General features: G+C 35.8%; 3 protein-coding genes across 3 annotated transcripts; 1 reads left to right on the top strand and 2 right to left on the bottom strand.

Moving 5' to 3' along the window:
• Window positions 1-2,075: 2,075 nt before the first annotated feature.
• Window positions 2,076-5,603, top strand: LOC112784454 (receptor-like serine/threonine-protein kinase SD1-8). Its single transcript, XM_025827656.3, has 8 exons — window positions 2,076-2,300; window positions 2,420-3,648; window positions 3,736-3,906; window positions 3,998-4,179; window positions 4,305-4,515; window positions 4,602-4,839; window positions 4,925-5,072; window positions 5,161-5,603. Exons 1-8 carry the CDS (start codon window positions 2,227-2,229, stop codon window positions 5,467-5,469), a joined length of 2,562 nt encoding a protein of 853 aa, XP_025683441.1. The 5' UTR covers window positions 2,076-2,226; the 3' UTR covers window positions 5,470-5,603.
• A 1,047-nt stretch (window positions 5,604-6,650) lies between these two features.
• On the bottom strand, window positions 6,651-11,779 carry LOC112784455 (receptor-like serine/threonine-protein kinase SD1-8). Its single transcript, XM_025827657.3, has 7 exons — window positions 10,255-11,779; window positions 8,380-8,496; window positions 8,111-8,295; window positions 7,807-8,017; window positions 7,472-7,709; window positions 7,238-7,388; window positions 6,651-7,144 (listed from the first exon to the last, which is right to left on the bottom strand). Exons 1-7 carry the CDS (start codon window positions 11,534-11,536, stop codon window positions 6,833-6,835), a joined length of 2,496 nt encoding a protein of 831 aa, XP_025683442.1. The 5' UTR covers window positions 11,537-11,779; the 3' UTR covers window positions 6,651-6,832.
• Window positions 11,780-24,671: 12,892 nt separating this feature from the next.
• Window positions 24,672-27,526, bottom strand: LOC140182914 (uncharacterized). Its single transcript, XM_072230886.1, has 4 exons — window positions 27,505-27,526; window positions 27,045-27,386; window positions 26,129-26,499; window positions 24,672-25,271 (listed from the first exon to the last, which is right to left on the bottom strand). Exons 1-4 carry the CDS (start codon window positions 27,524-27,526, stop codon window positions 24,672-24,674), a joined length of 1,335 nt encoding a protein of 444 aa, XP_072086987.1.
• Between the last annotated feature and the right edge of the window lie 263 nt (window positions 27,527-27,789).

Below are 27,789 nucleotides of genomic sequence, written 5' to 3'. Positions count from 1 at the left end.
CAGCAGTGTAATGTACAACCCTCCACGCAATACAAGGTCAATCACTTTTAGCAGCCATAGTAGACTAAAACTTATTTAATTCAAATAGTAGACTAGCGGTCTTGCCCCATAGATTACGTCTGCCAATTTTTCAGTGTAGGAATTGATATTTAGTTATCTAAAGTTGAAAGGAAGATTGACGAACTTTTTGTTTTTTCGTGTGAGAGAAAAGAGTGTATTTTTTAATGATGTGAGAAGAGAAGTGTTTAATTTTGCTATAAGAACTATAAATCAGTGCCTTCGATTTGTTTTATTTTTTTTTCAAACAATCACAAATTGGACTGTCTGATTTGTGATTTCGAAAATAAAAAAAATTTTAATGTTAAAATTGGACTATTCGATTTTTATTTTAAAAAATAAAAAAAATACAAAATACAAAATGGATCATGCGATTTGTCGTTTTTTTTTTCAAACAAATCGGACCCTCTGATTTGTAGTTTACTTTTTTCTTCAAATAAATCGGAACGTCCGATTTAAATAAAACACCATATAAAAAAAACACCTAATCTTCCAATAACAATGTATTATACATATATTTAAACAATATATAAAAAAATTAGCCTTGACGAAGATTGACCTTATGACTATTTTTAGTAGAAATTTATCTCAATTTTTGTTTATGGTCTATTTATTATAAAAAATAATTTTACATTAGTTTTTACGTTATAATTAGTAAATATAAATTTAAAGTGTTTCTCTTTTTTTTATTAAGAGAAATTAATTTTAATTTCTGTTATGGTCTCACTTAATTAATTAATTAAAATACTTAAATTTTATGTAATTATTTTTTTAATAATATTATTTAAATTTATGAATTCAAAAATAATTTACTATTAAGAGATATTAATATTAAAAACATTCGTATATAATAATAATACACAATATATAATTCGAGATTACACTAATTTATAAAATTACTTAATACAAAAAAACATAATTAATTCTATAATTAATAAAAATAAGCAATCCAACCAAAAATTATTTTATAAATATAAAAATAAAATTATTTTTTTAAGTAAACAAATTTAATTAATTATAATTTAATATAATAATATAAATAATATTTAATATTTATTATCATATAAATAATTAATATAAATTATTAATTAAATAAAAATAAAATTATCTAATTATATTAATTATTATAATTATTAATAAATTAATTATGATTTAATTATTATTTAAATAATTAATATAAAATATTAATTAAATAAAAATATAATTATTTAATATAACTAATTATTATAATTATTACTAAATTAATTATAATTTAATTATTTAATATAATTATTTATTTTTATAATAACTTGTCATTTGACAAGTTATTATTGATTATCACAAATCTCATTCAGACGGACTCTCTTCTCTCGTAAACCGTAAGAAAATCCTTCTTTTTTTTCCTCCATCGGTTGGATGGTTGGTTTTTCTATTTGTCAAAAAAAGTGTTATTGAAACTGGAGTATTGAAGTCACTCTAAAAAATCAAATAGAGAAATAAAAAAATAAAAATTAAATTAATTTTTATATTATATTTAATATAAAGTGTATACAAATAAATTATATTTTAGTATTTTATTTAATTTAAAATAAATATAAAAATAAAATAAAAATATTTTTTAAATATATTTAACAATTAAAAAATTTAAAATTTCAGTTTTTATTTTAAAAAAATTTAGTTTTTTATATTTCATAACTGAAATTTTAGTTTTGATATCTAACCACTAAACGCATTATTAATCCAACAAATACTGCTAACTGACAAAGTCTGCTTTTGTTGATTTATATTGTATGTTAATCTTGTATCGACGTCCAAAAAAAAAAAAAAATTCTTGTATCAATTTTGTATCATCCACTATTGGACCAATCACTCTCATCTTATATTAAATTTATTAAACTCATCAGAGGTTTTGCCGTGTTGGAAAAAGGATGTAATGACATATATTATTAGTTTACACGTCACTGTTTTTCATGTGTAATAAAAAACATTATAACACTGTTTTTCACTTCCATAAATAAATTAATTTCTGGTTCGTCGTTACCTGCGTTTAAAGGTGTGAATATGGTGCCAACAAACAATAAAGTTAGATTGCTTATTTCTTTAATAGGTGGCATAATTTAGTATTTACCATTTCATAATTATTATTAACATGGATTAGTTGGCTATTTCTGAAGACACACACTGACACAAATGCCTTTTACAGCATGGAAAAGTCATTGGTACAAGTTAACTACTAGTAACACGTTTTCAGAGGCAGCAATAATGTAAGTATCAATCATAAATGTTTTGAGGAACAACTCTCACCTAATTACCACTGCAATAATATGAGTGCTTCTACAAATCTTAATGTCTATTTCTTCTGTGCCTTCATCTTCTCATTCAGTTCCTTTTTCAATATTGTAACCTCTGTGGATACCTTAACTGCAACACAGTCACTTGGGATCAACCAAACACTTGTATCCTCAAAGCAGGTGTTTGAGTTCGGCTTCTTCAATGGAACCAACAACTCCACATGGTACTTAGGAATATGGTACAAGGACATTCCTCAAAGAACAGTGGTTTGGGTTGCAAACCGAGACACCCCACTTAAGGATACCAATGGAACTCTCAAGATTGGAGCAAGGGGGAACCTTGTTCTTCTTGATCATGCAGGAAATGCTATTTGGTCCTCAAATGAAACCACTGCTACAAATCCAGTTCTTCAGCTTTTGGATACAGGAAACTTGATTCTCAGAGAAGCAAACAAAAATGGTGCAATTGATGGCAACTATCTATGGCAGAGCTTTGATTATCCAACAGATACTTTGTTACCGGGAATGAAGCTTGGTTGGAACTTGGACACTGGTATTGAGCTCTATATAACATCATGGAAGAGCCAAGATGACCCCTCAAGTGGTGATTTTTCTTTTAGGATGGAAAAACTTGGGCTACCAGAAATTTTTTTATGGAATAATCAAGTTAAGGTACATAGAAGTGGACCATGGAATGGAGTGAGATTCAGTGAAATACCAGTGGTTTCATCAAATGCTGTTCTTCAAGATAATATGTCTGTGGATTCACATGAAGTGTACTACATACTTTCAGCTATCAATCAGTCCAAGTTTTCAAGAAAAACTGTGAGCTGGAATGGCGAAATTCAACGTCTTGTGTGGGTGGAAAGTAGCCAAAGCTGGAAGAAGCTATGGTTTGCACCAAGTGGTGAATGTGACAAGTATGGTATCTGTGGTCCATATGGTATCTGTGACTCCAATGCTTTCCCAGTATGCAGTTGTATTCAAGGCTTCAGTGTCAAGAACCAGACAGAGTGGGATTTCAGGGATTTTTCTAATGGTTGTGTAAGAAAGACAAGATTGGATTGTGGGAGAGACAAGTTTCTGAAGCTGCAACATGTGGAACCACCAGAAACAACAAGAGTGTTTGTGAACAGAAGCATGACTCTTCAAGAATGTGAAGCTATGTGCTTGAAAAATTGCTCTTGCACTGCCTATGCTAATGTTGAGATCACAGATGGAGGAACTGGTTGTGTGATGTGGAGTGATGAACTCTTAGACACGAGGATGTTTTCTGTTGCTGGCCAAGATCTCTTTATCAGATTAGCATCTTCTGATGTAGGCAAGTATCTCTAATCTTATATTACCTCCTAATCTTGTATTACCTTAACAATTAGTTATAGTCCTTCAATTTTTATCTTTTCCACAGTTGACATAAACAATGGATCTGGTGGTAGCTCAGGAAAGAACAATAATGTAGGCAAAATAGTAGGCATTACATTTGGTGCTGTTGCTAGTGTAATTTTGGGCTTGAGCTTGTTTCTTTTATGGAAGAAGAGAAAATTGAAAAGTATATGGCAAAGGAAAACCAATCAGAAAGGTAATAATGGAATACTAATGTCTATCATTTGATACTGAGGTGATATTTTTCCTTCTTGTTAGGCTGCAATGTTTTCCTTTCCTTGAATCAGGTTCCTATGAGAGACCTCAGCGCATTGAGAGAGTAATTTCAGCTAGCAGAGAACTCTCAGGTGAACGCACCATGGATGACTTAGAGTTGCCATTGTTTGATTTCACAACACTAACAATGGCCACTAACAACTTCTCTGAAGGAAATAAGCTCGGAGAAGGTGGTTTTGGAAGTGTTTACAGGGTACATGCTTTAAGAGTTTTTTGGTACATTATGTTATATACTCATATTCAAGAAATCTAAATAATGTGAAGTTATTACACAGTTAAAATTTTAATAGTGACACAAGTAAGGTGTGGTAACATCAGGGTAGGTTGGTTGAAGGACTAGAGATTGCTGTGAAAAGGTTGTCCAAAAGCTCTGGCCAAGGAAATGAAGAATTCAAGAATGAGGTCAAGTCAATGGCAAAGCTTCAACACAGAAATCTTGTAAGATTGTTTGGTTGCTGCATTGAAAAGGAGGAGCAGATGTTGGTTTATGAATACATGGAAAACAACAGCCTTGAATCTATTTTATTTGGTGAGTTGTTTTATCATTTGCACCTTCAAACTAGAAAATCCCTCCTTCTGAAACATATATAACTGACTGTTTGAAACTTATTCCAGACAAAGACAAATGTTGTTTGCTTGACTGGCAAATGCGATTCGATATTATATGTGGAATATCTAGAGGACTTCTTTATCTTCACCAAGACTCCAGACTTAGAATTATCCACAGGGATCTCAAGGCAAGTAATATTCTGCTGGATAGAGAAATGAACCCAAAGATATCGGATTTTGGAATGGCTAGAATTTTCTGCAGCGATCAAACTCAAGCAAACACAAGGAGAGTTGTTGGAACATAGTGAGTGTAACATAATAACAATAGTTTTCTTTAAAAAAGATATGGCTGATAACCTCATCATTAACATGTTCTTATACATATGTAGTGGCTATATGTCGCCAGAATATGCAATGGACGGACTCTTCTCAGTTAAGTCTGATGTTTTCAGTTTTGGCGTTCTTGTGCTAGAGATCATAAGCGGCAAAAAGAACAAAGGATTTTATTCCTCAGAAGAGATAAATCTTCTGGGACATGTAAGAGAAAAGCCACATTCCCTAGAGACTGGAGTGTTACTGTTATATATTATCTTGTAAGATTACATTTATTTTTGCATTACTGCAGGCATGGAGGTTATGGAAAGAAGGGAGGGCATTAGAACTGATAGATTCATCATTTGGTGATTCCTATTCAGAAACAGAAGTACTGAGATGCATACAAGTTGGGCTGATATGTGTGCAAGAAAGAGCAGAAGATAGACCAACAATATCTTCTGTGGTGTTGATGTTAAGTAGCGAAAATGCATCAATGCCACAGCCTAGAAACCCCGGGTTTGTCCTTGGAAAGAGTCCTGCTGAAACTGTTTCTTCTTCAGCTAATGAAGAAGAATACTCAGTGAACCAAGTCACAATAACAGTAGTAGATGGCAGGTAGGGAATTGAAGTGAGTCTAATTGCAAAGTTCATGTTGATGAGCAAAAGTCCACAGAAATCAAGATTGTAAGTAGCTAGAATCAGAATTTTGACACAGAAGCAATAGTATGTGAATATGAGCATTTTAAATGTTAATTTTCTATTGCAGTATGTATAACTATACAACACACTATAAAGTATGCAAGTCACCAAAAAAAGCACTATAAAGTATGCCTACTATGAAATATTAATTATCCATGGTAACGTGGTAGACTTGTTAAAACTATTTGCTATGTAAAATGAAAAAAAGCCCATTTTAATATGTAATCATTGCCATGTAACCATGTGGCCTCTCTCAATCAAAGTCACCTTCACAGTCAACACTCAACAAATTGTTTTCAATCCGTGTGGCCCTCTATTCAGAATTTGACCTTGTCTGGACCACATCAAAATTTGGATTTTCAAACTTAAAACCATTAATTCTTACAGGAGGATGCCATATCTACATTATATAACATAAACGTCATTAATTAATTTAGCAAATACCCTAAGGTAGATTTTAGATTGTATAGTAATAATAATAACAATGCATACCAAGTGATTGTATAGTAATCTATGAGTGCATGCCATTGGGTAAGGACTCTAACTGATGAAAATTTCAAGAAAATATACACTTGCCTTGGCATGGAAAAGTCATGAGTTATGATCAATACTAATGAAAAAAAAAACAAAAGGTAATGAATAAGTGGTAGAGATTTAAACTTTTTAGAAGAAGCAAGTAATATAAATATCAAGAGAATATCTTGGACATGATCAATAAGCCTAAACCTCCATTTGTTTTGAGGAACAAACTCTCACCTAATTAGCACTGCAACATGAGTGCTTCAATAAACCCTTATATTTACCTCTTCTGCACCTTCACCTCTGTCAACTTTTTCCACATTGTAAACTCGTTGGATACCTTAACTTGAATTTTCATAGTTACTGGGTTTCCTCCTCATGCTCTTAGGCCTTTGAATGTAATATTTTGCTATGCTGTTATGAAAGAATATGATATTTGTGCAATCTTTAATGAAATAGATATTAGTTTCTATTTAGTTCATAAACTCTGCAACTACTACACACAATCACACAACCATATTGCTGTGAAAAATAAATGAAGCTTGCAATAAATATTTGTTAAAATGTGTAAATGACAGATAATTTGAACCAAGGAAAATATACCCTTTTTTCTATCAGTGAATTCATTTCTTACATATTACACAAAATAATATCAAAATAGATCTAGAAGAAGCCGCAACTATAAAATGAGAAAAATGAATTAAGAAAAATTTTCATTCTTTTGAGAATATACAAGTATATTGTATGATTTCAAATTTCTTTAGCTACCTAGCATTTAGCATTGTGACTGTGACTTGATTCACACTCCATGTTTTATCTTGATTACTTGAAGATGAATCCGTCTCTGGATGATTCTTTCTTAGAGAAAAGCCAGGATCTTTAGGACGTGGCATTAATGCAGCTTCACTACTCAACATTAAAACTACCGAGGACATTGTTGGTCTATCTTCTGCACGTTCTTGGACACATAAGAGACCAACATGTATGCATCTTAGAACTTCAGATTCTGCATATGAATTGCCAATGGATTGATCAACTAGTTCTAAAGCAGTTCCTTCATTCCATTGCCTCCACACCTGCAAGAAAGTACAACAAATTATTTCTTGGAAGGAGAATCATATTTTCATGTAAACAGGTAATACTCTAATTAAGGAAGCTCTTTCACTTACGTTGCCCAAAAGATTCAATTCATCATTGGCATAGTAAAACCCTCTATTTTTCTTGCCCGTAATTATTTCCAATACTAGAACTCCGAAACTAAAAACGTCAGATTTTACTGAGAAATTTCCGTCCATAGCATATTCAGGAGACATATAACCACTGCATATTAAAAACAAAGACATAAGAAAATTACCATATTTGATATTTTCGGAAGTAGTATGATAAGCTATTGTAGTACTTACTATGTTCCAACAACTCTTATTGTATTTGCTTCTGTTTGATTACTTCCAAAAATTCTGGCCATCCCAAAGTCAGATATCTTTGGGTTCATTTCACTGTCAAGTAGAATATTGCTTGCTTTGAGATCCCTATGAATAATCCGAAATCTAGAATCTTGGTGCAAATAAAGAAGTCCTCTAGCTATCCCACATATAATATTGAATCGACTTTTCCAATCTAGCAAGGATCTTTTAGCTTTGTCTGAACACATAAATTCTCATTAGTATAAAGTATTCAAACAAATTAAAACCAATGAAGCACATAATAAGCAAAACAAGTATGTGTTGAAGCTAGTTACCAAACAAAATGGAGTCAAGGCTTCTGTTTTCCATATATTCATACACCAACATCTTCTCATCCTTCTCAATGCAGCAACCAAGCAGCCGAACAAGGTTTCGATGTTGGAGCTTGACAATTAACTTGACCTCATTCTTAAACTCCTCAATTCCTTGTCCAGAGTCTTTTGATAACCTCTTTACAGCAATTTCTTGGCTTTCAATCAAACTTCCCTGATATAGTCATAGTCATAAGTATAGGTGTTTTGTTGAGTGACCAGCAATTTAAAGGAATCATGGCAGATAAGTAATGAAAAAACAACTTACCCTATAAACACTACCAAATCCTCCTTGTCCAAGTTTATTATCTTGAGAGAAGTTGTTGGTAGCCATTGTTAAGGTATCAAAATCAAACATGGGCAACTCTAGATCATCCATGTTCCTGTCACCCGAGTGTCCTCTAGAAGGCACCCCCTCATTCATTAGCAAATCATGACTTCTGTGAATTGAACCTGGAATAATGAAAATTTATTTATGTTGCACAAACAACATATCCTATGTATATAGGCATTCAATTGAAGGACATTATCCATTACCTCTGTGTTGTTTCTTCTTCCTTAAGTAACAAATAGCAACCAATCCCAAAACTATAGCAACTACACTAAGTGAGATGCCTATAGCCTCAGCTTTACGATGTTTGGAGCCAGCAGATCCTGTGTCACCATGATTAATTAAGATAGAATCTTTTAGTATAAATATCTATTTGATTTTTTTTTTTTCTAGCATTAAGATATGCTATTGCAAGGAGAAGATAAGACTCAACAAAGGAAAGTAAAATAGTCAAAGATCTAAAGCTAATAAGTCACACTCCCACTTAACTATCCTCATTATCAAGTATGAAATGTTGCATAGTATGTAAGCATTTATGTGGTTGTTTAAGTCTCACGGTTACAGCAGCCATAATAGTCTGAGATATTCATATTCATATTCACCTACCGTTGCCCAGTTGCTCTTTCTCTTTACCTACTCTTGCCAACTTATTGAATCCTTTACCCACATTCATTAAAGAATAGTCTTTGTCTAATTTGATATAATATCTACTAACCTTTTCAAGCAGTCAATTAAATTAAATTAACACGTATCAGTATGCAATTATATGTAATTATTTACAGTTTATACACTAATAAGTCATAATCAACATAGCTTTTTATATTTATAGAAGCAAAAAATTCTTTTCCTTACAGCAATATTTTTTTAGTCAACAAAACCATATGGGAGTGTGAATATGGCTATCATTTGGAGGGTTAGCTATTTCATATAAAATTTTTCTCACGAAATTCACATGAAAATGACGAGTGTAACAAGTCAGAAAAACAAATGGTTGAGAAGAGTTAGAAGCAATTTTGTGGAAAAAAATGTTTATCATTATTCGAACAATTCATACAACATCATGAAATCACTCAATTAGAACATAAGAAATGTCATGTAAGTAAAAGTAGTCAAAATTATATTCACGAACAATTTATATATATATATATATATATATAATATTTGAGTTTAATATTAATATACTAACTACTAACAATATTTTTTACAGTTGTTTAATTATATTTGTTTTTTTAAATGACTATTTATGTAGTCAATATAAAAGATAGTTATTTTTACTTACATAATGATATTTAATTGGATGTACCTATAAAATTACAGTGTAACAAAATTAAATTCTTAATACTTATTGAATTTTTTTAATTATATTATTAAAAGAATGTCATTTAACAACCAATTATTATAAGCTAAAAGCGCTGATATTCTCAATAGAAACTCCAACTCTGTTTTATGACTGCTGGGCCAAGAAATCCTAGAAAGTCAAATTGGTAGGCCCATGACACACCGTTTAGGAGCCGATTGTTTAAAAATTCCCGCAGACCCATGTCGCAGTCATTCTCGAAGGCCGAAGCATAAAAAGGTTAGTGGGCCCAACACAGAGCTCCTTTAAGTCTTTTAACAAATCATTCTTTTCCTAAACCAAAAAGAAAAAAAAAAAACAAATCATTCTTTTCATCCACAAAACTCACGCAACAATTTCAGGGGGACACAACCCGAGGTTCAATACCTTGAATCACCGAGTCGGGTGGAACAATATCCACCCACATCCTCTTTTTTAAGAAGATTCAAATGGGAGGAACCTACCAGAAGACTATTTTGAAGATACTTATTTATGACAATTTATATATCGAATCATTCCATGTGGCCGATATGATATAACTACGTTACCATCCTGGGTCCTGCTGGAACCACTTATTGCGATTTATTGCCACTAGCTAGCCATATTCGTCCCATTTCCCCTTTGAAAGCATCTCAATTCTCACCTCTTTAATAATACTGTTCTAGTTCCAAATAATTAATCATGTATATATGCACACCATAAGCAAGAGAATATCTTAAAAAAAGAAAGAAAGAAACATATATACCTATATCAGCAGCTGATAATCGAACATAGAGATCTTGGCCACTGCCGGAAGGGTAGTTCCTCAAGTCAAAGAGTTGACCAAGCCACATAACACAACCACTTCCGCCATTTGTGATATCAATGTTTGCATATGCAGTGCATGAACAATTCCGTTGGCACAGGCTCTCGCATTCCGTTAACGTCATACTTCTGTTAACAAACACCGTCGTCGTCTCCGGCAGCTTCATGCTCTCAAGATGCAAGAACTTGTCAGTCGGGCAATCCAGATCGGTGTTCCTCACACACCCGCCAGATCCATCTCTCAGATTCCAAGCCTGAGGGTTCTTAGGACTGAACCCTTTCATACATGTGCAAACCGGCGATGCATTATTGTCACACACTCCGTACGGACCACACTCCCTGTAATGGTCGCATTGATCCGCCGGTGCGTACCAGAACTTGTTCCAAGTTTCGCTGCTCGCTATCCACGTCCGCCTTTGAAGTTCTCCGTCTGAATCTGAGGTCACCGTTAGCCTCGATAACAAAGAAGCGTTCCCGATGGAGAAAGAGTAGAACACGCCGTGCGCGTCATCGGAGAAGCTGAACACAATGGAATCAGTATCGGTGTCCATCTCTGGAACTCCGCTGAATCTCTCACCATTCCAGGAACCACTTCGGTATATGATAGTCTGGTTTCTCCTCAGAAAAATCTCAGGTAAACCGCGGTAATCTAGCTTGAAAGTGTAGTCACCGGAAGAAGGGTCTTCACCTGTGACCTTCCACGATGTTAAGTGCTTCTCAATTCCTGTGTCGAAGTTCCAACCCATCTGCATCCCCGGTAGCAAGGTATCTGTTGGGTAATCGAAGCTCTGCCATAGGTAGTTGTTGCTCTGTTCTGAATCTTTGAGAACAAGGTTACCGGTTTCCAGGAGCTGGAGAACTGGATTCTTGGCACTGGTTTGGTTGGAGGACCATGCGGGGTTGCCGGATGAATTGAGAAGGACAAAGTTTCCGTTGTCTCCGATCTTGAGATAGCCTGTGGAGTTGTCAATGGGGTTGTCTCTGTTTGCAACCCAAACTCTGGTTTGAGGATTGATGTTGTTGTACCATATTCCGAGGTAATAGTTGGTGTTGGAACCTCTGAAGAAGCCGAGAACGAAGGTTTGGTTCTGTGATAAGAGGGTTTGGTTGGTAGTAAGAACTTGTGTTCCGGTTAATGTATCGGAAGAGTTTGATGAAGTGAGGAAGAAGAGGAAGAAGGAAATGAGGAGGTGTTTAAGGAAACTAGTGAATGAGGTTGGCATGTTTGTGGAAAGGTGAGAGAGTTGTGTGTGAATGTTGAGAGGGTATATGAAGCGTTTTTGGCTTCTTCATCGAGGGTTATGACAATTTCTTGGTAGATTTCGTATATATTATGAGTTGAAATGAATATGATATATATATATCAAATATGAGAAAAGCAGAGGAGAGGTGAGGCGAGCAAGTTGACCCCGGAATCCATTTCCACCTTATTTTCTATTTCCTGGTCTCTGTCTCTGTGCTATCTTGTCAACAAAGGCTTTTGCCCAAATTTAAAAGAGAAACCATGGACTATTTTTTTTATTTTTTTTTATATTTGTTATTATATAAAAAATTAAATTTAAATTTTTAAATCATAAAAAACTAACCAAAAATATATAAACAAATAGTAAATATAATATTCTTCAATTTAAAAACCTAACTAATAAATATATTGATTTTATTAGATGGTATATGATCCCATCATTATAAATCGATTAAATTCAAGATATTCATGGAATAAAAACAGTTACTTTATTTTTAGAGGAATGCCACATCACCCTTAAATATTATTATTTTTTATCTGCACTTGACTGGCAATAATTTATATTTATATTTATAAAAATTTTGTACACAAAAAATATATAATTTTTACACATATATTTGTTTCAGTCTGAAGTTGGGCTCCGAGGTATAGGTCAGTGACAGCAAGAAAAGCACTGATAGCGTCCTTTTCCTATGCACTGTACCGCAAGCTCCTTTCTCGTCTGAGCAATGTGAAGAATCTGCAAAAAGGACTCCAATACTTAAGTCAGTTCGTGATCACAAAACAATAATGGCTAGTTTTTGTACTGTTTTGAGTGTATAGCTTGTCTGTTTTAGGTTACTCGTAGCAGCTTATTTATGCTTGAACGAGCACTATTCTTATGACTCTGAGAATCGTAGGATTTTACCTGAAGTGTAGCGTATATATTGTTTATTTGGTATAACCGAATTTTGACTTAGCTGATCTGAGGTATAACGTCGGGTCGAGTTTTTTGGTACGGATCATAGCCCTCAAGTTTGACTTGCTAATGTCAGTAGCAAGTTGAACTTTTATCCGAATTTCCGACGTTATGCCCGTTTCAACTCCATCCGAGCCCCCAAGCTCAGCATGCTGCCGACTCATTAGTAACTGCTACTTTCTACATTTAATGATTGTTGTGCGTTTATGGTCTCTAGAAACCACTAAGCCACGTTTGCAATAAATGGTAGTGGGGTGTTGTTTCGAAGTAATCCTGACCGCTAGGCTTTTGGCTATCTGAACGGTCCCCTTAATCTGATGGCTAAGTTTGATCAGATTGTTTGCTTCCCTTGCTAATGCTTACTTGAACACCCTTTACTTTACCTTTGTTAAGTTTTTTACCATGAAAAGACCAGAGGATAAAGTTGTAGAGCTTAAAGATGACTGGTATGAGTGGGTGCATGCAGACGTTAAGTGCCGCACCTCCCTTCTCCAAAGTGAGAAGTGTTTATCTTTGTTAAATACCGCGAACTGGGCCCGTAGTGGCTCTGGTGTAGGTATTCAGTTGCTCCCCTATTTTGGGGAGGATAAGGTTTGTGAGAAAAGGGGGGATTGGGCCTATTTTTATATATATACTTGTGTGTTTACTGAATTAGGTGTGAAACTTCCATTTCGGCTTTTGAATATTTGGTGTTGATGCAGCTCAACTGTGCTCTGTCGCAGTTGCATCCAAATTCCTGGGCCTTTCTTCGTGCCTTTAAATGTTTGATGAACTTTCTGGAGATTGCTCTTTCATTAAATATCTTCTTCTTGCTTTTTCAAGCGAAAGGGGTTCTAAGGGTCTTTGGATAAATTTGAGTAGTTATCCTGGTAGGTCCCTTTTTATGTTGTACAAATCGTCATTTAAGAGCTTCAAAGAGTTGTTTGTTAAAGTTCGGTCGTGTGAGACAGAGTATCCGTTTTTCTTAGATTTGGAGCTAGGGGAACATTTTTCCCTATACTAGTGTCTCGAACCAATGCAGATTCTAGAGGCAGTGGGTAGGTCTAATGAAGAGGACTTATTTTTGGACTACTTAATTGACTGTTTCTCCTCTGGAAAGCTGTTATGTATCGATGAGGTTTTAAAACTTGAGAATAATTCTAAAGGTTTGAAAGACTATATTGGTAAGGTGTTTACTTGTTTTTTATTTGGTGTATTTCCTTCTTTTTCTATTTGTAATATATCTCTTGTTATTACAGGTGGGAGGGTGCCTCCTTGACGCGTATGAAGACTTTTTTGGACCAGAAAAAGAAAGAAGGTAAGAAACTTCGACTGAGAAGGTTGATAAAGACACTACCGCCGATGTTGCACAATCCAGTGCCCATCCACAAGGAGAGAAAGGAAAAAATATGGAATATGAGAGATCATTAGAGATTCTGTCCGGAGTGGATCTGGTATTTGAATCTGGAGTTAGGAGTGGGGTGAAGAGGCAATCCCGTCTTCACGATTTTATGGCTAATGGTGCTACAGAGTCGATCTGGAGCGATCGATTTCCTTTTGGTGCCCTTGCTGATAGGGTTGCTCAGAACCTTAAGGATGTTGAGCTTCTCAGAGACATTGGAAAAGAGGTGATCGGTCAGTATATGCAGGTATGTGTAGTGTCATTTGGTTTTGTATTGTTTTTGGATCTGTTGTTTGACCAAGTATGTAATTTCTGAAAGTACTTGGCACAAGATTGCTCTGTGTTGGTCGTACTACCGAGTTATCCGGGGTTGAGGAGAAAATTGAAAAGGAAAAAGTTATGAAGCTTGAGAAGTCAGTCGCTGTATAGGATGAAGTGGTCATTGGTCTCACCAAGAAGATGAAAGACATGGAGGTCGAGATTGGGAACTTGCAAGAGCAGATCCGATCTCGTCAAGGACAGTTGAAATAGGCTGACACCGAGAAGGGAAATCTGACATCTCGAGTTCATGAATTGGAGGATGAAGAGCTAGAAATGTTTGCTGCCAGATTTGACCGCGCAGTTAGTCAGGTTTCTGTCTTTGCACCTAGCTTCGAGATTAGCCAGTTTGATGTTACAAAATTGTTGTTGATGGTAAACTGGTGGATGACGAGCCTGGAATGGAGGTCCAGGTAGGGGGTGGAAATAGGTCAGGCCAGGCCAGGCTTTACTCTTAACAGGCCTGGCCTGTCACGTAGTTGATTGGCCTGAGCCTGACCTGCAGTCTGCTATAGGCTTTTTTTAAAATACTAAGCCTAGCCTGTTATTCAGCCTGGCCTGGCTTGAAGCCTGTTAAAAGGTCTGCTAATTTTTTTTTTACAAAAATAAAATTATTATTTAAAAAAATATTTTTTAATAAACATATTTATATATAAAATGTCATATTTAATATTTATAAAAAGTTTTAAACTTTAAAGTATTTAAAATATACAAAATTATTTATAATTAAATATAGTAAATTTAAAATATCTCATTATTTTGTTAATAATAAAAAAAGTATTTATATATATAATTATATATTAAGAGGTCCAGACAGGCCTGACAGGCCAGGGCAGGCGAATTAGTGAGCCTAGGCCTGACCTATTAATATAATAAGGCTTTTATAAAAGTCTAAGCATGTGCCTATTTTATAATAGGCCAGGCCAAACACAGGCCAGGCTGCAGATCCCTGGCAGGCCGCCTGGCCTTTTTCCACCCCTAGGTCAAGGATGAGACTGTTGATGTAGGTGATAAGTAGTTTTAGTTGGTGAAATCTGTAATTTGTTAGACTATCATTTATTTGAAACAATTGGCACTATGCTTTTGACTTAGCAACGTTTTTAGTTGCGTATTTTGACTTTATATATAAAATTTGATGCTTGTTTACTGCACACTTTTTGCGATAGTAAATTGATATTCAATATCCGATGTTAGATTTCAGAAGATTTGAGGTGGTCGGCCTCGTTAAAACCTCCCCGAGTAAAACCCTATTCGGAAAAAGTCTCGGTGGTAGGAAAAAGAGTACCTCCCTAACCTCAAATTGTTACAAATACTTAAGTGTAATACAGTCGTAATGATGAAATATTCTATGTGTTTGGTAATCGACTCCTTCTAAAGTCTGCAAAGAATATGCACCTCGGCCATGCACTTGTGAAACTCGAAAGGGACCCTCCCAATTTGCAGCGAGCTTGCCTTGTCTTGGGGGCTTCCGAACATCTTCGAGACGTTTGAGGATGAGGTCTCCCAGATTTAGAGGTCGAGGTTTGACCTTCTTGTTATATTTGCGTTGAATCATGAGCTGCATTGCTTCTTGCCGTATCCTCGCTTCTTGTCGTTCCTCCTCTATTACATCCAGCTCAGCACTTCTAGTTTGGTTGTTCGCCTTCTCATCTAAGTGATCGGTTTTGATTGACCCTTGGGATATTTCTACTGGGATCATGGCATCGGCTCCGAAGACTAACTTGAAAGGCGTTTTCTTGGTTGAACCTTGTTGGGTTGTGTTGTATCCCCAGAGTATCTCTGGTATTAGCTCGGCCCACCGAGCTTTAGCTAGGGTTAACTTTTTCTTTAATGCCTGCAAGATAACTTTGTTAGCTGCCTCGGCGAGCCTATTGGTTTGAGGGTACTCGACCGATGAAAAATGGTGTTTAATGTTTAAATTTTGTAAGAAAGATGCTATCTTCTTATCGGTAAATTGTCTACCATTATCAGTAACGATGTCCATTGGCAATCCATACCGGCGTATGATAAATTTTCAAATGAAACTTTGTACTTTGTCTACTGTTATTCTGGCGAATGTTTGAGCTTCTATCCATTTTGTAAAGTAGTCAATTGCTACAAGTAGGAATTTTTTCTGGCCTTGTGAAATTAGAAATGGGCCGAGTATATCTAGCCCTCATCTGTGGAATGGCCATCCGACCTCTGACGTGTGTAACATTTCGGCCAGATTGTGTATTACCGGAGCGCACCTATGGCAATTGTCACACTGTTTGACCATTGTCATACAGTCTTTCTTCAAAGTCAGCCAATAAAATCCTGCCCTTAATAACTTTGCTGTCAATCTTCGGCCTCCTATATGTGTACCACAAATGCCTTCGGGTGCTTCTGATAATGCTAAGGTGGCATCTTCATCCCCTAAGCACTTCAGAAGAGGTCGAGATAATCCCCGTCTATAAAGGTTGTCTCCAATAATGGTGAAGAAACTTGCTTTCTTCCTGAAGAGTGTAGGATTCCCTTCTGTTGTTGGTATTGTTTCGTGTTTCAGAAAGTTGATATAGGGGGTTCTCCAATCTCCTACTTGTGACAAGCTCAAAACAAGGTTGCTGCATATACTAGGTTGTTCCAGTGTTATTTGTGACAAATTAGATGGTTTTCCCATTCTTCTTGATGTAGCTAACTTAGATAATACATTGGCCCTATTATTTTCATTTCGATTGATATGTGTTATTTGAAAATTCTGAATTTGCTTAATTAAATACTTTACCTGTGTATAATATTGTTCTAATGAAGGCTCGCATACTTGGAATACGTCGTTTACCTGTTGAACTACAAGCAGGGAATCACAATAGACTTTGATGTGTTAAATTCCGCTCTCCTTGGCTCGGCGTAGGCCAGCCAGGAGTGCTTCATACTCGGACTGGTTGTTGCTGACTGAGAACATGTATTTTATTGATTGTTCAGTTGAGACCCCTTCTTTGTCCTTGAGGACGATCCCGGCTCCCCTGCTGTCCTCATTAGAGGCTCCGTCAACGTATAATTCCCATTTGGAATAAATTTCCTTTGTTGAGGTAAATTCTGCTATAAAGTCGGCTAGTATTTGGGATTTGAGTGAACCTCGGGCTTGGTAGCTGATGTCATATTCTGAGAGTTCAACCAACCATTTTGTTAGCCTTCCTGCTAAATCTGGTCGTGTAAGCACTTGCCGCAGAGGATGATTAGTTCAGATTATGATCTTGTAGCTCTGAAAATAATGCCATAGGCATCGTGCTGTGAGCATAGGCTAGTTTTTCAATGGTCGGGTACCGATTTTTTGCATTTTGTAGGATTTTGCTGATAAAGTAGACTGGGTGTTGCTCCTGACCTATTTCTGTTACAAGGACAGATGAAATTGAATTAGTAGAAATGGAAAGGTATATAGAGTGGGTTACCACATGTTGGCTTTTTCAATATCGGAGGTGATGATAGGATGTGTTTGAATTCAGCGAAAGCTTCTTCGCACTTGTCCGACCATACAAAATTTTCTAGACTTTTGCAGTGTGCTAAAGAAACGCCTTGATCTTGACGCCATTGTTGGCAGGAATCCTAATAAGGCCGCCAGTCTTCCTGTCAATTGTTGCACTTCTTTGATTGTTGTTGGAGATTTCATCTGATTGATCGCATTACACTTGTCGGGGTTTGCTTCGATTCCTCTGTGGGTTAACATAAATCCCAAAAACTTTCTCCCTTGTACTCTGAAAGCACATTTTTCGGATTTAGGTGCATATTATACCTCCTCAACTGCTCGAATACCTCTTTGAAGTCGGCCAAATGATCTTTTTCATTCTCTGACTTGACAACCATATCATCTACGTAAACCTCCATGTTCCTCCCGATCTGATTTTGAAAAATCTTGTCCATTAAATGTTGGTAGGTGGCCCCTGCATTCTTGAGGCCGAAAGGCATAACTTTGTAACAATAATTCCCATACTCGGTTATGAAGGCTGTTTTGTCCTCATCTGAAGGATGCATGAGTATCTGATTATAGTCTGAATAGGCGTCCATGAAGCTTAATATTTTGTAACCAGAAGTGCTGTCAACAAGCTTGTCAATGCATGTCATAGGATACGAGTCTTTGGGACAGGCCTTGTTTAGGTTGGTAAAATCGATGCACATTTGCCATTTTTCCGAGTTCTTTTTGACAATTACCACATTTGCTAACTAAGATGTGAAGCAAATTTTCTGAATGAATCCTGCACTTAATAGTTTCTGAATTTCTTTGTCGGCTGCATCTGTTTTTTCTGTCCCAAATGTCTTTTCTTTTGCTTTACCGGTTGAGCTTTAGGGTCCAAGGCAAGTTTGTGGCTTATGATTCCCGGGTCATATCGGCCGGAGTCCAAGCAAACATGTTGGCATTTGCCTAGAGCAAGTCAGTGATTTGCTTCATGTATCTTGTAGATAAAGCAGAACCAATGTTTTCGGCTAATATTTATTACATAAATCAATACAGTTTGCACCCACATTTTTTTAGAATTTGCATACATAAATTAATAAAATTTATTTATTAAAAATAATTTAACGTTTATACTGATTAATTGATGGTTAAAAATACTAAAAATTGTTGTCCCAAAAAGTTTCTCTCATTTTTATTCGATAATGAATAAAAACAACTCATAATCATCATTGTAATAATTTAACATGAATAATAGAGTAAAGTATCATTTTTGTCCTCAACGTTTGGGTAAGTCCCAAAGTTGTCCCTAACGTTTCAATCGTCCTATTTAAGTCCCTAACGTTTCAAAACTGACTCAATGTTGTCCTGTCGTTAGGGATCCGTTAACAGAATTGACGGCGGGACAAAATTGAGACGATTTTGAAACGTTAGGGACTTAAATAGGACGAAAACGTTGGGGACAAAAATGATACATAGAAATAAATTTTAATTTTATCCTTCAATAATATCAATTTTTTACTATACATAGTATTCAATTATTTTTTAATCACATCTAAGTAAATTACACTTAATCATATTACTTTCATTTTAAATAAATTACTTTTTTTTATAATTTTAATCTTAAAGATTTTTAGTTATCATGAAATTTTTATAGAATGACTAGTATATAAACTTGCAGAAAAGAAAAAAATAATATATATACAATAAAATATGAATTATACCTTTTGTCTCTAATGTATCAAAATTTTTTAAAATTATAAAAAAATAAATTTATTTAAAATAAAAGTAATGTGATTAAGTGTAATTTATTTAGATGTAATTAAAAAATAATTGAATACTATATACAGTAAAAAATTAATATTATTAAAAGATAAAATTAAATTAAAATTTATTTTTATGTATCATTTTTGTCCCTAACGTTTTCGTCCTATTTAAGTCCCTAATGTTTCAAAATCATCTCAATTTTGTCCCGCCGTCAATTCTGTTAACGGATCCCTAACGGCAGGACAACATTGAGTCAATTTTAAAACGTTAGGGACTTAAATAGGACGATTGAAACGTTAGGGACAACTTTGGGATTTACCCCAAATATTGGGGACAAAAACGATACTTTACTCTAAATAATATTATAGCTATATTTTGAATTATTTCTTTTCTTAGAACTAAAAAAAATTAAAAATATATTACCTAAATTAATTTGAGCATTGGAATATCTTTAGCTATACATAAGTTAATGTTTAATTTTTATACACATCTATTTTATTTATATAAAAGTTAAAATCTGTTCTTGTGTGAATGAACTTCCAAGGTATAACTCGTCTCTTGTGCTGTTGTAATATGCCTTTTTTTTAATTGAGTGAAAATAATTCGGACGTCAAAAAACACGGTGGGTGAATACCTACTATTCTTGGATGAGTAATGGTGCGGTATTTTACAACCACACTTACTAACCGGCAAGTGCACCGGGTCGTACCAAGTAATATCTTACGTGAGTAAGGGTCGATCCCACGAGGATTGATGGACTAAGCAACAATAGTGTTTGATAGGCTTAGTTAGACAAACAAAAATTGGTATTGAGATGCAGTATAAAAGAGATTAAACAATATAAAAAATATTGAAGAAGGGCAAGTAATTAAGTTGGGAATAATATATGGAGAAGGCAGTTAAGGCTTCAGAGTTATCTATTTTCTGGATTGACTTTTCTTATTAACTATTTTAATTATGCAAGATTTAATTCATGGCAAACTATTTATGACTAGACCCTAATTCCTTAGACCTTCCTAGTCTCCTCTAAAATTCATCAACTGCCAATTCCTTGGTCAATTAATTCCAATTAGAGGGTGATGATCGAATCCTAGTTTATATGCCACAAGAATCCTAATTATTCAAAGATAAAGGGATTATATGTCACGTATCCCGTTAAATACAAACAATTACAAATTCAGGATAATGTGTTTTCAAGCTATTGTTCAAGTAAAGAGCTTTTCCAAGTTTTACAAGAACTCAAATAGAACATGGGTCATACTTCCGTTCCACCCAAATTCATAAAATAAAGAACGAAAACAATTATTGAAATATAAATCAAAACATGAATTAAAATAGAAAAATAATATTATCAATCCATACAATAGACAGAGCCCCTAACCTTAACAGTGGAGGTTTAGTTGCTCATGGAAAAGAGAAAATAAGGATTCAGGTAAGAATGTACCGCCTTGCCATCTGATGGCATCAGATCCCTTTTTATAACTAATCCTAATAAATTTTAAAATCTAATATTTAAAATTAAACTTAAAATAATATCTTTTTCTAATTTAAGATTTGAATTTAAATTCGAATTAATTAACAAGTCTTCAACTGATGGGTGGGGACCACTTGATTTGTCCATTCTGCAGCTTCTAATCTGTGATTTCTGGGCTAAGAATTGGGTCAAAACGGCCCAGAAATCGCCCCCAGTATTTTTCTATATTTTCTGCACGTGGCGCATGTGACGCGTCCGCGTCGTCCACGCGTTCGCGTCATTTGTGCAGATTCCAGTCCACGCGTTCGCGTCAGGCACGCGATCGCGTCATTGTGATTTCCTCCATTCCGCGCGGTCGCGTGAGCCATGCGTCCGCGTCGATATTCGCTGGTCATCTCCTTGGCTTCTTCTCTTTCTCTGCAGAAACTCCATCAAATTCCGCCAAATGCTACCTAAAATAAACAGTATTGTACAAAACTCAAAATAGCATCCATAGTGGCTAAAATATAATTAATTCTTAATTAAATTCAACAATTTAGATACAAATTCACTAGGAAAAGATAGACAAGATGATCACGCATCAAGTAACCTAGATGTAACTCGGTCCCTTGCAATCGATACTGAACTATTGTCCTTCGCACAGAGCTTTATGCTTGGAGATTCAAGCTTTTCGTCCAGAAGTTTTTCACGTTGTGGATAGAACAAAAAAAGGGGGAGTATACCGACAAAAGGCACTCCAATGCTTAATTTAGTATTGTGAACTTCTTCTGTTCTTTCGAAAATACCTTACCTTCTTTATGTAAGGGGAGGTGTATGACGGTTTCATTAGTCATGATTATTTGTGTTGAAGGGGAGTTATGTTGTATTCGGCCGTTATGATGCCTTGCCAGGCATTTTGCTTTGAGCTATACCGTCTGGACGAGTTATGACTCATTAAGCCGAGCTATAACGTACGATGTCGAGTTATAGCTTCGGATTGTAACAGCCATATCACAGCCCCTAAGCTTGGCCTGAGGATATTTTTAATGAAGCAGGTTGAGCTTTTGATGAGTTATAACTCGGCAAGTGGGATAGTTATGGAGCTCCCAATTCAACATACTTTATTAAAAATAATATGAAATGATAGTTTGGAAAAAATGATAGTTTTAAATAAAGAGAGAGAAAGATATTGATGGCACTGAAAGAGGTTTTCATTTCCCAACACCATCTGAACCGTTGATTTGATTGATGGAACGATTTTGATGGAATTCAACGGATTATAGTTTTGTTTAATTAACTGCATTGGAATCCAAATGGTTTTTTGCAAATCATACCTTCACTTAGGTTAAGAGATGCTTGAGAAGGTTGCTGAGAAAGAAATGAGTAAAAGAGGTACGTATTTTTTTTTTTTTGCTCTTTGTGTGCTCTTCCTTCTTCATCTTTTGTTTTCTTGTTTTTGAATATGGGTTTTGAGAAAGAGAAAAAGAAAAAGGAAAGAGTGGACTGGTCATATGATTGGGTTAGTGAAGATGTCAAAATGCGATCTTCTTTGTTTACTAATGCTGAAGCTGTGAAAGAAATAGATGTGAAGAAGATAATTAAAGTAGGTTCTGGAGTTCGTGTGGAGTTGTTTCAATGCTCCAGTGAGGACCGTGTGTTTGACAGGTGAGAGGGTTTTGAATTCTTCTACATGCATAGCTGTGTCTTGGATGAGCTGAGAGTAAAGCTTCCATTTTCAGCCTTTCAATGTCAAGTTTTGAAGCAGTTGAATTGTGCCCCTTCTCAGCTTCATCCCAATGGGTGGGCTTTTTTGCAAAGCTTTGAGGTTTTGATGGAATATTTGGAAGAAAAATCCTCACTAGAGCTGTTCTTCTCTATGTTCCAAGCCAAAGGTGTTTGGAAAGGTGGTTGGATTAATTTGAATAGTTCTCCAGGGTTTACTATTTTTAAATTATATAAGTCCTCCTTCAAGGACTTTAAGGAAATGTATTTGAAAGTTAGAAATGTTGAAGATGATTTTCCGTTTTATTTAGATAAGGATTTAAGGGAAATGTTTCCCTTGTGGTGGTGTTCAGAGCCTCAGAATATTCTCGGTTTTAAAACAATAAGTCCGAGAAATGAATATGTTATTTAGTACTTGGTGGAAGTTGTCAACCGAAAAGAATTAATCTCGGTTTTCGATTTATTACAATGGGACGAGAATAGGCAAGCTGTGATAGATTACTTAAGTAAGCTTGTGAAATATGGTGGTGTAGGCATAGTTCGACTATTTGCCTAACTATTTGATTTGTTTTTTGTTTCAGGGGGAAATATCCCGGTGTTTCTGCGGCTACCTTAAGAGCTCGGGTGAAGAGTAAAAATCTCGAAAAAGAAGGGTCGTCATCCAAAGCGGATAAGGGGGCCGGGGTGGGTGAGGTTAACCAACCTCGCCCTAAGTGAAAAAAGGTCATATTGAAGAAAAGAAAATCCGATGTTGTGGATTTGTCAGAGAGTTCAAGTGAGAAGGATAAGGAGATTCCTATAGAGGAAATTCATGCCTTTATGGATAATCAAAAGAAACTCCATGATATGGCCGACCATAGTGATGGGTTGTCGATATGGGGAAAAGATTTTCCTTTTATGGTCGTGGCTGATGAGGTTTGTCAATCGTCAGCAGATGTGGCTTTGGCTGATGAGGTCGAGGATATCACCATTGACCAATATATGTAGGTATGTTTGGTTTGCTCGTTTGTGTTGTTTATTGTCTATGTCTTCATGTATTTTGTTGGTTTTTTGTTTTTTGAAGGTGCTGGGGTTACGATTGGCCAGCCTTGGTCGTAGCCAGGAGGTTAAACTTAAGAAGTTATTGGAACAAGGTGGAGAGTCGAATAAATTAAAGAAGGAGCTACTGTTGAGGAAAAATGAAATTGCCAAGTTGGAAGTTAAGCTTTCTAAAAGGGAAAAAGAGCTACAGCTGGTGAAGGAGAATTATGCTAAGGAAGTTGAGGCCTTGAAGAAAAAAGAGAGTGACTTGTACAGTATGAGGAGTCAAGTTATCGAGGTAACTGCAAAATTTAAGGACTTGGAGAAGAGTAAGGAAACTGAAATACTGGATTCATTTGTTGAGGGTTTTGAACGTGCATCGCTTCAGGCAAAGATTTTGGTTCCTGAGTTCGATTTCTCTCAAATGGATCCGGGAAAGATCGTTTGAGATGGAGCTATGGTGGACGATGATGGCGCTACTGAAGAGGAGGACGAGAATATCGAGTAGTTTGTTTTTATGGAATTTGTATTTTTTGCAAAGTAACTTTTATGCTTGTTGGGACTTTGTTTGCGCTGTATGGAGCTTTTTGACTTTATATGATTTTGCTATCTAAACAAAATATATTTGTTAGTGAATATGATTTGTTGCAAAATTTGCCTTGGATTATTATTGGTTTGATGGGGACATTTGCATTGTTTGCTTGATAGAATTGGGAATACGCTTATGGTATTTGCATTTGTCTTGCTTGACCTTAGTCAATAGTTTGTTTGATTGTTATATCTCAAAGAGATATAATTCGAATTTTGAGATTTGTGAGCATAGATCGGAATTTTAGTTTGGTAGATATATGTCTGAAATCCGATCATTGTGCTTGTGAACATAATTCGGCAAATTAAAATTTTAGGTACGAGTAAATATGAAATTTTGGAATAGGAAAGAACAAACTGAAAATATAGAATTATATAACATTGATTGACCTTTGGTTACAAAGGTGCAAGTAGGCATGCCTCGTTAAAACCTCTCCAAGCAAAATTATTTTTGGAAAAAAATCATGGTAATAGGAAAAAGAGTACAAGCCTGTCACTGGCTTTAACTATAGTAATGTTTTAAAGAAGAAACATTCCAGGTGTTAGGGATAGTTGTACCATGCAAAGATTGTAGCTGACATGCCCCATTTCCGAGGACTTCAATAACTCGGAATGGGCCCTCCCAATTTGCGGCGAGCTTTCCATGTGATGATGGTCTTCGGGACTGTTCTGTTTTGTGAAGTACCAATTTATTTACTTGAAATGATCGGGGATGGACCTTTTGATTGTGTCTTCTGGACATGATTTGCTGCATTACTCGGTGCCGGAGAGTTGCAATATCTCTGACTTCTTCAATTGATTCGAGGTCTATACGCTGGGCTTCATTATGGTCATCTATTTGAGTTCTAATGGAGGATTGAGATATTTCTAAAGGTAACATAGCTTCGGAGCCATACACTTTCCGAAAAGGCATTTCCTTTGTTGTTGAGTGGATGGTGGTATTGTATCCCCATATTACCTCTGGTACTAATTCAGCCCAGAGACCTTTTGCGTCGTCAAGTTTCTTTCGTAAAGCGTGCAAGATAACCTTGTTGGCAGCTTCTGCTAAGCCGTTTGTTTGCGGATGTTCCACAGATGAGAAGTGTTGTTTGATCTTCAAGCGCTACAAAAAAGAGGTAAACTTATGATCGGCAAACGACCATTATCAATGATAATGTGTCGAAGTATGCCAAATCTGCAAATAATAGTCTTCCATATGAAGGAGATCATTTGTTCTGATGTTATTTTTGTTAGAGGTTGTACCTCTATCCATTTGGAAAAGTATTCAATTACAACTATAAAAAATTTTACCTGCCCCCTTGCTAAGGGGAAAGGGCCGAGGATATCGAACCTCCGTTGATTGAAGAGCCAACTTATGTCGGAATTGTGAAGGACCTCGGCTGGGAGGTGTGTGATCTTCTGACAATTGCCACAGTGTTTTACCTTTGCGCTGCAGTCTTGTTGTAGCGTTGGCCAAAAGAAACCAGCCCGTAGTATTTTGGAGAATAAGCTACGGGCTCTGATGTAAGTTCTGCATATACCTTCGTGTGCTTTAGAGAGTGCAAGCTCGGCCTCTGATCTGGAAAGACATTTAAGTATGGGATAAGAAAAATCTCGTCTATACAGAAAATTGTTATATATGGTAAAGAAAGATGCTTGTTGGTGAAATCGCCGCACATTATCAATGTTGTCTGGAATCACTCTAGTCTTGAGATATTCTATATAGGGTGTTCGCCAATCTTCATCCTGTGTAACACTCAGAACTTCGGTTAGTTTTATGCTCGGTTCATGTAGTACAGATTGATATAGTGTAAAACTCGGTGTCTGTGTGTTGGCGAGCTTAGATAAGATATCAGCTCGAGTATTGTGCTAACGAGGTATATGAAGAATTTCGAATTTTGAAAAATTAGAAATAAGTTTTTTGACAATATCCAAGTATTTTGCTAATAAGGGGTCTTTCACTTGAAAGGGACTATTTACCTGCTGCACAACAAGCAGAGAATCACAGTATACCTGTAAATCTGAGATTTTTAGTTCGGCTACAAGTCTGAGTCCTGCAATTACGACTTTGTACTCTGTTTGATTATTGCTTGCTTTGAAGGAAAGGTGTAAAGCTTGTTCTAGAACAAAACCGTTGCCGTCTTCAAGCAAGACCCTGGTGCCGCACCCTTGGGGGTTGGATGCTCCATCCACATATAGAGTCCATTGTGTTGGGTTATCCACCGAACTTGGTACAGTAAATTCAGCGATGAAATCTACGAGGTACTGAGACTTTATTGGGCCTCGTCTTTGGTATCTGATGTCAAACTCAGAGAGTTCAACCGACCATTTTACTAGTCGGCCAGTCAGCTCTGGTTTTTGTAGTACTTGTCATAGTGGTTGATCAGTTCGAACATGGATAACATGGCTTTGAAAATATGGTCGAAGACGTTAGGCTGAAAATACCAAGGCTAAAGCCAATTTCTCAATGTTTGGATAGCGAAAGTCAGCGTTCTATAAAGACTTGCTAATAAAATAGATAGGTTGTTGCTGTTTTTTCCTTTCTGTAACAAGAACAGAGCTTATCGCCCAATCAATAACGGATAAATATAAGTAAAGTTCTTCCCCTTGAAGGGGTTTTTGTAAATAGGTGGTTTTGAAAGAGTGTTTTTTATGTTCATGAAAGAATCTTCACATTCATTAGTCCAATTAAAATGGTTCTTCTTTTTTAAAGTTTGAAAAAAGCAGCATGACTTAGATGCTAAGCAAGGTAAAAATCGAGATAGTGCAACAAGTCTCCCTGTTAACCGTTGGACTTCTTTGATGGTCTTTAGGCTTGCCATGTTTAATACAGCTCGGAATTTATTTGGGTTGGCTTCTATTCCTCGATTTGTAAGCAAGAATCCGAGGAATTTACCTCCCTGCACTCCAAAGGCGCACTTCTCTGAGTTCAGTCGCATGTTATATCGTCGTACTTGATTGAAGATCTCTAAGAGATTGTTAAGGTGGTTGTCGCTGAGCTTTGTTTTTGCCACTATATCGTCGACATACACTTCTAGGTTTCTACCAATTTGATCTGCGAATACCTTATCCATAAGGCGTTGGTAGGTAGTGCCTGCATTTTTAGGTTCGAAAGGCATAACCTTATAACAGTAATTTCCATAGTCAGTGATAAATGCAATTTTGTTTTGATCAGATGGATGCATTAGAATATGGTTATAACCAGAATACGCATCCATGAAACTTAATGTCTTGTAACCTGAAGCATTATCTACTAAATAGTCAATATATGGTAAAGGATAGGAATCTTTTGGGCATGCTTTGTTGAGATCGGTGAAATCAACACACATGCGCCATTTACCATTGTGTTTTTTTACCATGATGACGTTTGCCAACCATGTTGTGAACTGAATTTCCTGTATAAAGCTAGCATTAATTAATTTTTTGGTTTCTTCCAAAGATGCTTGTTTCTTTTCAAGACTTAAGTTTCGCTTTTTCTGTGCAACAGGTCAGACAGATGGGTCCAGTGCCAATTTGTGAGAGATGACTGAAGGATCAATGCCGGGCATGTTAGCAGGGGTCCAAGCAAATAGATCGGCATATTGTTGTAAGAACCTCTGGAATGTAGCTCTTTCTTTCGAGCTGAGTGTCATACCTACATA

This window comes from Arachis hypogaea, chromosome 20 (assembly GCF_003086295.3).
Source record: "Arachis hypogaea cultivar Tifrunner chromosome 20, arahy.Tifrunner.gnm2.J5K5, whole genome shotgun sequence".
Classification (NCBI taxonomy): domain Eukaryota; kingdom Viridiplantae; phylum Streptophyta; class Magnoliopsida; order Fabales; family Fabaceae; genus Arachis; species Arachis hypogaea.
The sequence above is the reverse complement of the archived record's forward strand: the minus strand, read 5'-3'. Positions and strand labels throughout refer to the sequence as shown.

Bases quoted from the DNA above. Each gene is read 5' to 3' on its own strand.
- LOC112784454 (XM_025827656.3), top strand. From the start codon at position 2,227: ATGCCTTTTACAGCATGGAAAAGTCATTGGTACAAGTTAACTACTAGT. The intron at 3,907-3,997 runs GTAATAATGGAA...TCCTTGAATCAG, and splicing joins AAGGAAAACCAATCAGAAAG to GTTCCTATGAGAGACCTCAG. The intron at 4,516-4,601 runs GTGAGTTGTTTT...AACTTATTCCAG, and splicing joins CCTTGAATCTATTTTATTTG to ACAAAGACAAATGTTGTTTG.
- LOC112784455 (XM_025827657.3), bottom strand. From the start codon at position 11,536: ATGCCAACCTCATTCACTAGTTTCCTTAAACACCTCCTCATTTCCTTC. The intron at 8,497-10,254 runs GTATATATGTTT...ATGGTGACACAG, and splicing joins ATTATCAGCTGCTGATATAG to GATCTGCTGGCTCCAAACAT. The intron at 7,389-7,471 runs GTAAGTACTACA...TTTAATATGCAG, and splicing joins ATAAGAGTTGTTGGAACATA to TGGTTATATGTCTCCTGAAT.
- LOC140182914 (XM_072230886.1), bottom strand. From the start codon at position 27,526: ATGGTTGGCAAACGTCATCATG. The intron at 26,500-27,044 runs GTAAATTCCTCG...TACAAAAACCAG, and splicing joins CGCCTTTGGAGTGCAGGGAG to AGCTGACTGGCCGACTAGTA. The intron at 25,272-26,128 runs GTAAATAGTCCC...TCTTTTTTGTAG, and splicing joins CTCTGCTTGTTGTGCAGCAG to CGCTTGAAGATCAAACAACA.